Raw genomic sequence first — 14,573 nt, forward strand, 5'->3', positions numbered from 1 at the left:
ATTTGTGCAACATCTCTAAAGTTAGAAATATCCTGTCTCAGAGTGACGCTGAAAAACTAGTTCATGCATTTATTACTTCCAGGCTGGACGACTGTAATTCATTATTATCAGGAAGTCCTAAAAACTCACTGAAAAGCCTTCAGTTAATCCAAAATGCTGCAGCAAGAGTCCTGACAGGGACTAGAAAGAGAGAGCATATTTCTCCTGTTTTGGCTTCCCTTCATTGGCTTCCTGTTAAATCCAGAATTCAAAATCCTGCTCCTCACATACAAGGTCTTAAATAATCAGGCCCCATCTTATCTTAAGGACCTTGTAGTACCATATCACCCTATTAGAGCACTTCGCTCTCGCTCTGCAGGCCTACTTGTTGTTCCTAGAGTATTTAAAAGTAGAATGGGAGGCAGAGCCTTCAGTTTTCAGGCCCCTATTCTGTGGAACCAGCTTCCAGTTTGGATTCAGGAGACAGACACTATCTCTACTTTCAAGATTAGGCTTCAAACGTTCCTTTTTGCAAAAGCATATAGTTAGGGCTGGACCAGGTGACCCTGAATCCTCCCTTAGTTATGCTGCAATAGACGTAGGCTGCCGGGGATTCCCATGATGCACTGAGTTTTTCCTTTCCAGTCACCTTTCTCACTCACTATGTGTTAACAGACCTCTCTGCATTGAATCATACTTGTTATTAACCTCTGTCTCTCTTCCACAGCATGTCTTTATCCTGTCTTCCTTCTCTCACCCCAACCAATCACAGCAGATGGCCCCGCCCCTCCCTGAGCCTGGTTCTGCCGGAGGTTTCTTCCTGTTAAAAGGGAGTTTTTCCTTCCCACTGTCGCCAAAGTGCTTGTTCATAGGGGGTCATATGATTGTTGGGTTTTTCTCTGTATCTATGAAGCGCCTTGAGGCGACTTTTGTTGTGATTTGGCGCTATATAAATAAAATTGAATTGAATTGAATTGAAATTGAATAGATAAATGTAAAGTCAGGTGTTCTTGGGCTGAGGATGACATCATGCACCCTGAGGTCACCTAAGGTCACCTGAGATCACCTGAGGTCAGCATTCACACGGGGTCAGACGTCTGCTTTGGCGATACAGCTGAACACTGCCCCAAAACTCTGACCGAAGCTTACAGTTCCCACCCATCAGGTGAAAGCCAAAGAGTGCAGGGTCTGTTTTTATGAATGACAGACGTATGAACTCATTTTCCGACTCTGGTACCATCATCGAAGGATTCCCTGACCTGCTGGAGCGACCTGAGGATCTCTGGCAGTGGGCTGCGGCTCCTCCCACAGTGTGAGCTCACCTTTAACACAGACGGTGTTTGAATTATTAATTATATCAATAACTTAATTGTATAGACTCATTAGAGTGTAGTTCAGGATTAGATGCTGTAACTGAGTTCAGAACAGCAGCTGCTGAAGCTCACTGGGATCTGTTTCCTGTCGGGCTCGTGGATGGACGGAGCAGGAAGCTCCTGCTCAGATGTGATGCAGAGGATGAGCTGCAACCAGAACTCAGAACCAGAAACTTAAACCCATCAAACACTGATTCCTCCTTTGGGGACCAAAGTCCACCCAGCAGGTACAGATACCACAGGTAAGCAGAGTGTCGGTGACCGCCTGCATGAAGCTCCTAAATGTACATGTTGCCATCTTTTCTAGAAACCTACCAGACTGCAGTCACTCATACGTTTGACTCAAGTCACCTGAAATCAACCTCAGGCGAGATCAACGATACAACGTCAGAACTCTGGACTGTACATTTGACCTGAGATGATTCCACTTCTCGGGACTGTAAACCTGCACGTTAACCCTTAAATACCTAAACCATCACTTACACCAGGGGTGGGCAATTCCAGGCCCCGAGGGCCGGTGTCCTGCAGGTTTTAGATCTCATCTTGGGTCAACACACCTGAATCACATGATTAGTTCGTTACCAGGCCTCTGGAGAACTTCAGGACATGGTGAGGAGCTAATTTAGCCATTTAAATCAGCTGTGTTGGTTCAAGGACATCTAACACCTGCAGGGACACCGGCCCTCGAGGCCTGGAGTTGCCCACCCCTGACTTACACTGTCAGCTCAGCAGGGTGCTGCTGTTAAAACATAACCAGTGTATTTCTGTCTCAGCTGATTAAACACTGTTGTAATTCCCAGTCTGGCCTGATGGTGGCAGTGTTGTCTCAAAGATACAGCTCTGATCAAGATGAACCTGTAGATGATAATGAGGAGTTAGTCCTGCTCAGTGGATCTTCTGCAGTTTCATCATCCATGAAAACTCTCGTCAGCTTCAGTGGGAATCACCTGGATGCTGCCAGGCAGCCCATCTCACAAGTGTGACTGCCTCTCTGAGGCCTCTGGTTTCATACAGTGAACTTCAGGTGAGACCTCCGGTCCATCTGTGATGATGTTAGATTACATCTGTGCTCAAAGCTTCACTGTTAGCTAGAGTCAGACCGACAACCATCAGAAGGTGATTCGTGCTGCAGCGCTCTGTGACCAGCACATTATACCAGGACCATAAATGGTCACGTGGGTTTGCTCCTAAGCAGCTGTGAGAGATGCTGCAGCTGTGAGTGCTTAGCTCAGCTGATCAGCAGCTGTTCCAGAGGTTTGGGCACCTCCTCCTACCACTCAGGTTGTCTGCCTCGCTAACGGCTCTTTCTCAGTTTAGTTTTCATTTGTCAGCCGTGTGATTCTGTCAGCAGGTTGTTTCTCATCATGTCCTGTCTCTACTTTGTACAAACTCTGGTGGAAAACACGAGGCTGGGGAACAGGAATGTCACGGTCCGCAGTCCTCGCCGGGTGATCTGCCATGGTCGTGTGTTCTCATGGTCCATGTTTCCTCGTTTGTGTGTGTGTGTGTTTTTTGGTGTTCTGGTTTCTCTGTGAGTCCAGGCCCGGACAGTGGTGTCCCTGCCGTGGGGATTCGCTTCACCTGAAGCATAATCACACACCTGCAGCTGTTCAGCCTCACCTCCGGAGCTTCTTAGCAGTGTGGCTGAGCTCCGTCGATGCTGGGTCGCTGTGACAGAATCGTCAGTTTGCTCTGAAAACTAAGTCTTACAAAGTGTTTGTGTGGTCGCTGGTGGGAATCCTAACGACTGCTTCTATGGTTTCCTGCAGGATTACGGAGACGAGGGAATGGAGTGAGCGCACTGTAGATACTGAGCAAGGGGAGTGAAACATGGACCACCGTCACAACAGGAAGACGCTGCACAGGTGTCAGGGACATACATCCTCACCTGGAGCACGCTCAGAAGACTTTCTGCACTGTAAACAAACACACTGTTTTCATTCTAAGAGTCCTGTGTTTGGGTCCTGCATCCACATATCTGACAGGGAAAGTCCTCCAAAGGTCTTCAGTTCATCAGGAATCAGAGCACCTTCATCTGGAAAACAACTCGAGCTTCGAGCCGGACCACTTGTTTCAGTTTGATTCTGAATTCAAAACAATTCAAACAGATTCATCAACATTTACATTCTCAGTGTAACTGAACATTATCGACCACAAAAACATGGATGTCCTCACTTCTCCTGAGAGGCCTCAGCTCCACAGCTCAGACCAAGACGGCCGGAACATTCCGGACCTGAAGTTCAGACTTCCACATCAAAGGAAAACTTTTCTAAAGCTCAAAGAGCTGCTCTGTTTTATGAACGAAGCTCCTGGAGTGAAACGAGCTGAGGAAACAAAGCCTCCAACAGACGAATCTGAACTCAGCTTTATTTAAACAGCCTCAACAATGTAAGGTTGACCTACAATAATACATACAGAGAAAACCCAGCAATGACCCCCTATGAGCAAGCACTTTGGCGACAGTGGGAAGGAAAAACTCTGTTTAACAGGAAGAAACCTCCAGCAGAACCAGGCTCAGGGAGGGGCGGGGCCATCTGCTGTGATTGGTTGGGGTGAGAGAAGGAAGACAGGATAAAGACACCTAGTGCATCATGGGAATCCCCCAGCAGCCTACACCTATTACAGAGAGGCATAGTAACACATAGTGAGTGAGCTCTGTTATATTTTTTTTAACAGTTTTAACACTGAGTTTTGGTTTTCACTTCTGTTTACTTCATGGTAATAAAAACTCTCAGACTACATTTAATACAACAATGATTTAATAAGCAGTCTGTTTAAGTAGAACCTTTACTTTGAAAGGCAGAGCAAACAGGAAATGAACATGGGTCTCTTTTTCACACAGTCTGAGGCTCAGCACATCCTTATAGACGGTTTCAGCATTTCTGCTACATTTAAATCTTTTTACATGGTTCCTTAGTTTCTTCAAAGGTTTGGCTCCTCCTTGTCACCATCATCATCATCCTCACTGGTGCTAACATAAGCACCAAACTGCGTCACAAACCAGACTTCAATAATCAGATATTCATCAGCTTCATGTACCATATAAACATTTCTTCGATGTTGGTCGAGCTGGATCTCAGTCACCTGATCTGAAGCTGATCCAATCAGGCGCTGCCGTTGGCTCACAGTCCTGCTGGAGCTTGTTCTGGTGCTGTGCAGCTGTTAGTGCCTCTGACAGCTGCTGGCTTCCTGTCCGTTCACTGGGCTGTTCCTGTGAATCTTCCTTAAATGCTTTGCTTCATCATTTCAGGCCAGCTTAGTCTGATGCAGGTCCAGGATGTCTTTTGCTCAGATTAACATAAAGGCTGGAAGGAAACTTCCAGGGTAAAAAAGTGAGAGAATGCCTTATTTACAGTCAGCTGGAGGTCGGTCTTCCCTCGAGTCCTTTGGCTGAATGTTATTGTGACCATGAGAAACTCAAAGTTTAAACAGCCAACAAAGCCTTAAAAGTAACACTCAGAGAATTTTGGTGGTGAAATTTACGTCCCCATAAAAATCCACCCACACAAAGTCAGTGTCCTTTGGAGTCTCAGTGTGGAGCACAGCAGCAGCTGGTGGACACCACAGGAACTGCAGCTCCATGGCTGGACCAGATAACACCTCCCATCAGTTTTGTTTCTGGCTGAATAGAAATCCCAGTATGACCCCAACTGCTCCCAGTACGACCAGTCCACACACTGTCCTCAGGGACCAGAAGCTGTCGGTGGGTCTGGACTCATACAGCTCCACAAAAGCATCCTGGGAAAAAAGACAAACAGGAAACACTTCATTTGTCGTATTTGTCACGGCGAGTGAAAAGAGCCGTGTGGAAAAGGAAAAGGAGGATCCAAACGCAGGCAGTCGTGAAGGTGTAAGGGTGATTTATTGAACACAAAATAAATATGGACAGACAGCAAATGGAGCACGAACTAAACTAGACTGGAAACAACTAAACTACAGAGCACAAACCTGGACCAGAATGAGAACGAGCAGAGGAGATTGACGATGGACAGCAGGGAGAACACACGGGTGAGACATGGTGGATACACAGCTGGGAATAATCAACAAGACGAGACAGAGGTAAAACTGAACACACCCACATGAGACGCAGACCTTCACAATAAAACAGGAAACGAGAACACTACACCAAGACGCAGACCTGACACTGAGACAGACAGAATGACACATGGAACCTGAACTAAACCTGCAAAAACATGACAACTCAAAATACTGGGTCAACCTGAACCGTGACAGTATTTGTTTTTTGACAGATCAGAACAGTGTGTACTTTCATTCAGCTTTATTTACACAGCCTCAGTAACACATACAGACAGAAACCAGCAGCTGATCACTCAGTGACAATCAGCCCAACGTTTGATCGTGTGATCAGTCTGCCATGACTCGTGTAGGCAAACTGGTCACTGTGGACATCAACGCTCTCCAACATCAGCGTCACATGACTCAGACCTGTGGTCTAGACACACACGCAAACACACACACACACAAACACACACACACAAACACACACACGCAAACACACACACACGCAAAGACACAAAGCCGGTGCTGCTGCTTCATATTGTGTGCAAGCAGTCGAGTGTTAACGAGGGAGTGTTGGGTTATTCCCCTGCATGCTGTGTGTGTGTGTGTGTGTGTGTGTGATATGAAGATTAGGGGAGAACCCTCCTGTGAAGCACTTCCTGTAGCTGCACTCGGGCCTCCAGCTGAGCTGCTGACAAACACCAGCGGCCTTCAGCCTGACAGGAAGCTGACCGCCGCCTTTAAAGAAGCTTCACACCACAGAAGAAGAGCACATGCACAGGCTGGATGATTGACAGCTCACCTTTACCCTGACATCCTGTCCAATGGGCTGAAGCAGCTCCAGACTCAGTGGACTCAGTGAGAGTCCAGGTTAAAAGCTTTCTTTGTCAGACGTTTATACTGAAATGTAATTTAAAGATTGACTGTAACTGTGCACAGGTGTTTGGAGGCAGCAGAGGAGACCTCAGACATCTGCCTCCCACCTCCTACTTCCCAAACCAGGTGTGCCCCAGTCCTCCTCCTCTCCTCTGCATACCTGAAACACCTGAAGGCGTCCACGAGGCGTCCTGCTCAGGTGCCGGCTTCTTTCTCCTCAGAGTCTGGAGCTCCGCCTTCTTGGTCGCTCTGTTAGTACAGTAACCTCACAGCAGCCATGTTATCGGTCACATGATGTTAAATAAAAATGCTCCAGCAGCACAGACACGGTGCAGAGGTCCAGCTCAGGTGAAGCTAGCAGACAGCTAGCACCGTCCACCTGTCAGTCACAGAGGCCACGCCCCTAATCACTCAAAGCCTTAACAGAGTTTAAAGAGGTGACAGTCTGTGTACGAGGCTGTAACCACCTTTATTTGAACACGGAGTCTGAGGGACTGACTCACTGCTGCCTCTGCTGGACGTCGGAGGAGTTGCAGGCTTTGCAGCGTTCGCTTATTTCTTCAGGCCTGCAGGCCGATGAGGGCCAACACCAGTCCTCAGCATGGAGTCAGCAGGATTCTGGCGAAGAAGTGAGCAGTCCGGCTTCGGCCTGATTCCCACCCCGCTGGCATGATGAGTCACATGTGGGGGCGGGGTTTACCTGCACAGACACCTGGGAGTTATTTGACCCTGAAGTCTGAGCTCGATAAAGCCTTCAGAGATCAGATGTTAGCGAGATGACTCGACTGCTTCAGTCAGTACTGTCCTCAGAGCACGGCTCACACAGCTGCAGGAAGGCCAGGCGTGATGGGCTGACCCCATGTTTCACATTCGGGTGCTCTCAGGGCTCGAAACAGCCGCCATCCTCCAGCAAGACAACATCAGAGAGAGAAACCACTGCGCTGCGCTGAGCGCCACGATGGAAAGTTTGACTGCAGAATTCTGAGAAAGCAGCGCAGCTCACCACTGCCTGTGTTCTTAGAGCTCTCTGCACACACACACATAGGTAGGTGTGTGTGTGTGTGTGTGTGTGTGTGTGTGTGTGTGTGTGTGTGTGTGTGTGTGTGTGTGTGTGCTCTTTGCTGTGAGCAGGTTCTGAAGAAACGGTGTGTCAGCTGACCTGAAGCCTGAGGCGGAAACTCAACCACACTGATTACCTGGAAAGATATTTCTGGGTAATACCACACACACACACACACACACACACACACACACACACACACACAGCCTCTCGTGTTATCAGGCAGTAGATATAACTGAAGGAAACCACAGCGACAGGAGAGAATATAATTAGAAAGTGAACTGTTCGGGCCTCTCGCTCTCTGCACCAGACTCCATTTTATTTTCGAGTGATTTTCAGGAGCTTTATGACCACACACCACGCCACATACTGAAAACCTGCTGCATGGAAACCACACAAACCCATGGAACAGGCCTGCTGGTGGTGTGCAGTTTACTGATGAAGGACCACAAAGTGAAGATGATGATGGAGCCAGTAATTAGTAGGGTGTTAGCAGATTGTTGGCTGGGAACTAGTGGGCCTTTAGTGGGTCATAGCGGGGTGTTAGCAGGGCGTTAGCAGGGCATTAGCAGGCGCTAGCGAGTAATTAGTAGGGTGTTAGCAGGTTGTTGGCTGGGAACTAGTGGGCCTTTAGTGGGTGATTAGCGGGGTGTTAGCAGGGCGTTAGCAGGGCATTAGCGGGCGCTAGCGAGTAATTAGTAGGGTGTTAGCAGGTTGTTGGCAGGGAGCTAGTGGGCCTTTAGTGGGTGATTAGCGGGGTGTTAGCAGGGCGTTAGCAGGGCATTAGCGGGCGCTAGCGAGTAATTAGTAGGGTGTTAGCAGGTTGTTGGCTGGGAACTAGTGGGCCTTTAGTGGGTCATAGCGGGGTGTTAGCAGGGCGTTAGCAGGGCATTAGCAGGCGCTAGCGAGTAATTAGTAGGGTGTTAGCAGGTTGTTGGCTGGGAACTAGTGGGCCTTTAGTGGGTGATTAGCGGGGTGTTAGCAGGGCGTTAGCAGGGCATTAGCGGGCGCTAGCGAGTAATTAGTAGGGTGTTAGCAGGTTGTTGGCAGGGAGCTAGTGGGCCTTTAGTGGGTCATAGCGGGGTGTTAGCAGGGCGTTAGCAGGGCATTAGCGGGCGCTAGCGAGTAATTAGTAGGGTGTTAGCAGGTTGTTGGTGGATCATTAGCACGGCGTTAACAGTGCATTAGTGGGTCATTAGTGGGCGTTAGCGAGTAATTAGCGGGGTGTTAGGAGGGTATTAGCAGATCATTAGCAGGGCCTTAGTGGATCGTTAGAGGTCATTAGCGGGGTTAGCAGGGCGTTAGCGGGCCTCAGATGCTCCGCCTCAGATCGCTGCCTGTCTCAAACCCAGGCTGTGCTCACAGACACGCCCCGTCCTGATGAGGTCACAGGGCCTTTCTTCTAGTCCTTATCAGGAGCAACTCCGGGCCTCCCTCTGTAGGAGCACCACTTCTTGCTTCTCCAGGTTGACGAGGCACTCCCAGCGCATCCTGGGTCTCCCTGGGGCTTCCTCCTCTCACACCTCACTGAGGAGGCGTGCTGCTCAGAGGCTCGTTTGCTGGGTTTCAGTTCTCCTGACCGATGTTTGGATGAATGAATGATTCAGGAGCTCTGAGTGATGCAGCGACCTCCTGGAGGTTTGGAGCAGAGCTGAGAGCGCAGCTCCCTCTGCAGGAGGGAGACGCTCGCTGCTCATTTCAACTTTCTCAGGTCACATGAGGATTTCAAACATGTGATAAACATATGATGAATCTGACAGTCATCTCCATGACAACCAAAGCTGAACCTTCAGTTTGTACATATGAGATACGCAACAAGTCATCAGCCTGCAGAGACAAGATGTGTGTGTGTGTGTGTGTGTGTGTGTCTCAGTTTCAGTTTAACGGTTTTATCATCACACACACACAGTCATGTTTTTATATCCTTGTGGGGACATCTTATTGACATAATGCTTTCCCCAGCTGCTTGCCCTACCCACCTGAAATGAACTCTAACCCTGAGCCTGAGCTTAACTGTAGCTCTGACACTAAAACCACATTTTGAGTCTCAAAAGTGTCTTCAAACTCGTGAGGATGGGCTGTTGGTCCCCACAGGTGTAGTGCATGCCAATTTACTGTCCCCACCAAGATGTCCAAACATGTACACACACACACACACACACACAAAGGCCACAGAGTTTTAGGGATTTTCTACACTTTGCATATAATTTGCAATCAAACCAAAATACTCTGTGTGTGTGTGTGTGTGTGTGTGTGTGTGTGTGTGTGTGCGTGTGTGTGTCTGTGTGTGTCTGTTTGAAGGGTGAGGTCAGGACCAGGTTTAGGGTCCTCACAAACACCCCCATGTTCAGTGCTCATACACTCTCTGTGGCTCTGATATTGTCTGATTGATCTGATTCGTCGGACCTCCTGGTACATTTGCAGCGATCTCCTCAGCTCTCTCACTCCTGCAGGTTCACCTCCTTCAAGGACGCCTCAAACATATCTGCGACTCCCTGAAGCAGCAGAGCGTGCTCAGTCGATCCTGAACTCTGTCCTGGACTTCCTTCAACCACAGCCAGACCACCGTTAGCTTACATGAACTTCTTCAAGTACACTTGAACCTCATTAAACATTAAAAACTCTCAAGCACCTTTTCAGAACCCCCGAAAAAGCAGAGGAAGAACCAAAACCACCTCATCAACTGATGAGAAACAAGGAGTCCTGGAATTCCAGGAAAATTCAGGGGCTCTCAGCTGGAAGACAAGCGAGGAGGAGATGAGGAAACAGGAATGGAAGGATGCATGAGGAAGGACACAGCCAAGCAGGAAAGTCAACCACAAGGAAACAGAGAAAGGTTACAGCAAAGGAGACAAGGAAACATCAGAGGAGATAAGGACTCGGAGGGAAATCGTGCTCCTACCCATCCTCCGTTGTCATGGATCCATCTCCGGAGCGACTGCGAGTCCAGACTCTCCTCCATCCAGCTGGCGATATCGTCCATCTGACCTTCGTCGCCCGACTTGGCGGCCGCGGCGCTCAGAGCTCCGCCCAGCTCCATCATGGCGACGATGCGTCCCCAGTTCACGCCATCCCTGAACAGCTCCTCTCTGATAGCCGTCAGGTGGCGCCGGTGTGCAGCGCCACCGCCGTTCCCACGCAGTTGCAGCACCGTCACCTGCGCAGACAGCTCGTCGCCGTAAAGTCGCTCCAACTCGTCGCCGGCGCTCCGCAGCACGGCCTGCAGGCAGGGTGGGGCCACAGGAGGGTCTAGGAGGAGATGATGATGCCATTACTCTGCGACATGTTTGAGGAAGCGGGTAACTAAGTGGACGTCTCCTCACCTGGACGCGGGGCTCTCTCGTCATTGGCCCGCCGCTGAGGCCAAGCCACGCCCCTGCCGAGCAGCTTGTAGCGCAGGAAGTCCTCCACCAGGTCCCGGCTGCTGTAGGCGGCGGCCATCGCCCCCTGCTGGCTCACCACCAGCACGTCATCCTCCTCAGCCAATGAGAACGCCTTTTGTAGTTGACAGTCACGTGCTGCAACTCCTCACACAAGTATCGATCGCTGATCAGCTGTGCTGTGACGTCAGCGCTTCAGACTCCGCCCACAGCGAGGACGGTCCGAGGATCGGGTTCAGACCGGTTCAGGCTCCGCGCGGTGCTCCGTTACCGGCGGGCGGAGGTGCGCGCGCAGCCGCGGGGCGCGCCGCGAGGACGCGCTCCGAACACATTCAGCGTGATGGCGGCGCGACGGCGCGCGCTGCTTCTGATCAATAACCGATAATCAGTCCGCTCCCTTCACGATGCACGTGCTGCTCACACTCACGCGCAAACAGCGGGCACGCCCCTCCGGGATTCCCCCGCAGCTCCGCGAGGAGGAGGAGCTCTGCTCCGCGAGCGCGCACTTCCTCATCCTACGTCACTCGCATCTGCAGCTCCTCGCGCGTGGGTGCGAGCGTGCACGTGTAAAAATGTTCGATATCGTGGTTTGTAAGTGAAACGTGATGTAAGAGCAACAAAAGCCGACTTTTCCAACACGTGACGTGTTTGTGACGATGATGAGAAACGTCAGTCTGAGCAGTGGCGGTCCTAGCCTGTTTGGCGCCCTGGGCGAACACTCCCTCTGGCGCCCCCCCCTCCCCCACCTACACACACACACACACATTATGGATTGTACATTAACATAAAACTTGTTGGAACCATACTGAATTTCACCAGAGAAGCACACACATACATGAAGAGAGAGAGTATGCTTACTATGCAAACGGCTACCAAACTGCCATCATAATTCGCCATACAATGAGAACAGGACAAATAAAGAATTGACAATGACTAATTAATATTGTGCTGAACACACGCTCTTTTCTGGAATATTCTCACTAATTTTCTTGATATTTATTTATAATCACCTCTGTTAGTCCTTGATATTTAGAATTGAGTGATCTGCATATATTAGTGCTGTTTCTTAAATGTGTAAAATCTGAAACATAATGTATTGTTTGGAGTTTAGTCTGTTACTGTTACTATTTTTACCATTTCTTCTTGGAGCAACTGTAACCCACATTATTTCCTTAGGGATTAATAAAGTATTCTGATTCTGATTGTTTCAGGATGACCTGCCATTATCCAATCACACATCTGCTTACCTGTATCTTTTGCTGTTTCTCCACCTCTTCTTTTCTCTTTTTTCTAAGCTGAGCACCTGATGGCTTTGAACTTTTCTTGTCCGTCTTCCACTGGTTTTAATTTTGCACTCCAGTATGAACACCCATCCCCCAACCCGAGGATCACCACAACATAACCTAACAGACCTACACCTTAGTTCACAGATTCACTTTGTCTAAGCTGTATTTCTGGGATTTCGCACAACCCAGGGTTCAAATCATGAATCCATAATGGGCTTGGATTTACAACATTATGAATGAAATGTGCTCTATTTGGAAGCAGCCGGCCCCCTCTCCTTTCGACGGGTTGTGTGTGAGACTTTAAATCATCAAACTGTAAATTATAAATTTTAAATTGTTATTGATCCCTTTACCGCTAGTCCTAAAGTGTATGTTTATTTTCTTACTCTTCTTATATATATTGTTTGTTTACTTGCACTACTATACTGTATGTAGCGGAGATAACAATAAAGTTTACTTTGACTTAAGCAGCAATTAAAACAATTAATTTTGTTTTATTTTGTGAGTTGGTTATTAGATGCTGCTCCAGCCAGCCAGAGAATCCCCCGCTGTCCCGCCCTCTCCTCCCTGTGCAGCAAGCAGCAGGCGCACCTCGCAAACGGAGGGCGCCCTTACTCCCAGCAAACTCAGTCGGTGCCTACGACATTCCCAATATGCGCTGGCATGATGTCGGGGCAGCATGAGTACGAGTAATTTTTTTTTTTTTTTTGCCGATGCCCGTGATGCTGCCCCGGGCAACCGCCTGTGTCGCCCGTATCAAAAACTGCTACTGAGTCTGAGCCAGGAATGTGTTGCATCATCACGCTGCGCTGCAGGACTGTGCAAAAGTCTTGAGCATGGAGGAAAATCAGAAACATGATCCTTCAACTGTGGCTCCATCAGACATCACAGCTCAGCCTGTGTCTTCATGAAGAACGGCTTCCTGATGTGCTGGAGGTCCACATCATCTCTAAGGTCCACATCATCTCTCAGATCCACATCATGTCTCCACATCATCTCTCAGGTCCACATCATGTCTCCACATCATGTCTCAGATCCACATCATGTCTCCACATCATCTCTCAGGTCCACGTCATCTCTCAGATCCACATCATGTCTCCACATCATCTCTCAGGTCCACATCATGTCTCCACATCATGTCTCAGATCCACATCATGTCTCCACATCATCTCTCAGGTCCACATCATCTCTCAGATCCACATCATGTCTCCACATCATCTCTCAGATCAACATCATGTCTCCACATCATGTCTCCACATCATCTCTCAGGTCCACATCATCTCTCAGATCCACATCATGTCTCCACATCATCTCTCAGGTCCACATCATCTCTCAGATCCACATCATGTCTCCACATCATCTCTCAGATCAACATCATGTCTCCACATCATGTCTCCACATCATGTCTCAGGTCCACATCATGTCTCCACATCATGTCTCCACATCATGTCTCAGATCCACATCATGTCTCCACATCATCTCTCAGGTCCACATCATCTCTCAGATCCACATCATGTCTCCACATCATCTCTCAGATCAACATCATGTCTCCACATCATGTCTCCACATCATCTCTCAGATCAACATCATGTCTCCACATCATGTCTCCACATCATGTCTCAGATCCACATCATGTCTCCACATCATCTCTCAGGTCCACATCATCTCTCAGATCCACATCATGTCTCCACATCATCTCTCAGGTCCACATCATGTCTCCACATCACGTCTCAGGTCCACATCATGTCTCAGATCCACATCATGTCTCCACATCATCTCTCAGGTCCACATCATGTCTCAGATCCACATCATGTCTCCACATCATCTCTCAGGTCCACATCATGTCTCCACATCATGTCTCAGGTCCACATCATCTCTCAGATCCACATCATGTCTCCACATCATGTCTTAGGTCCACATCATGTCTCAGGTCCACATCATGTCTCAGGTCCACATCATCTCTCAGATCCACATCATGTCTCCACATCATGTCTCAGGTCCACATCATCTCTCAGATCCACATCATGTCTCCACATCATCTCTCAGGTCCACATCATGTCTCCACATCACGTCTCAGGTCCACATCATGTCTCAGATCCACATCATGTCTCCACATCATGTCTCAGGTCCACATCATGTCTCAGATCCACATCATGTCTCCACATCATCTCTCAGGTCCACATCATGTCTCCACATCATGTCTCAGGTCCACATCATCTCTCAGATCCACATCATGTCTCCACATCATGTCTCAGGTCCACATCATGTCTCCACATCATGTCTCAGGTCCACATCATGTCTCAGGTCCACATCATGTCTCAGGTCCACATCATCTCTCAGGTCCACATCATGTCTCCACATCATCTCTCAGGTCCACATCATGTCTCAGATCCACATCATCTCTAAGGTCCACATCATGTCTCAGGTCCACATCATGTCTCAGGTCCACATCATCTCTCAGATCAACATCATGTCTCAGGTCCACATCATGTCTCAGGTCCACATCATCTCTCAGGTCCACATCACGTCTCCACATCATGTCTCAGGTCCACATCATGTCTCTACATCATGTCTCAGATCCACATCATGTCTCCACATC

General features: G+C 48.9%; 1 protein-coding gene across 1 annotated transcript; it reads right to left on the bottom strand.

Annotated features, from left to right (window-relative positions):
• Positions 1 to 4,093: 4,093 nt before the first annotated feature.
• LOC146380906 (apoptosis regulator Bcl-2-like) lies at positions 4,094 to 11,390 on the bottom strand. Its single transcript, XM_084940339.1, has 3 exons — positions 10,632 to 11,390; positions 10,211 to 10,557; positions 4,094 to 5,090 (listed from the first exon to the last, which is right to left on the bottom strand). Exons 1-3 carry the CDS (start codon positions 10,747 to 10,749, stop codon positions 4,959 to 4,961), a joined length of 597 nt encoding a protein of 198 aa, XP_084796465.1. The 5' UTR covers positions 10,750 to 11,390; the 3' UTR covers positions 4,094 to 4,958.
• Between the last annotated feature and the right edge of the window lie 3,183 nt (positions 11,391 to 14,573).

Source organism: Perissodus microlepis, chromosome 9 (assembly GCF_051167445.1).
Source record: "Perissodus microlepis isolate ML-2025 ecotype Zambia chromosome 9, ASM5116744v1, whole genome shotgun sequence".
Classification (NCBI taxonomy): Eukaryota; Metazoa; Chordata; class Actinopteri; order Cichliformes; family Cichlidae; genus Perissodus; species Perissodus microlepis.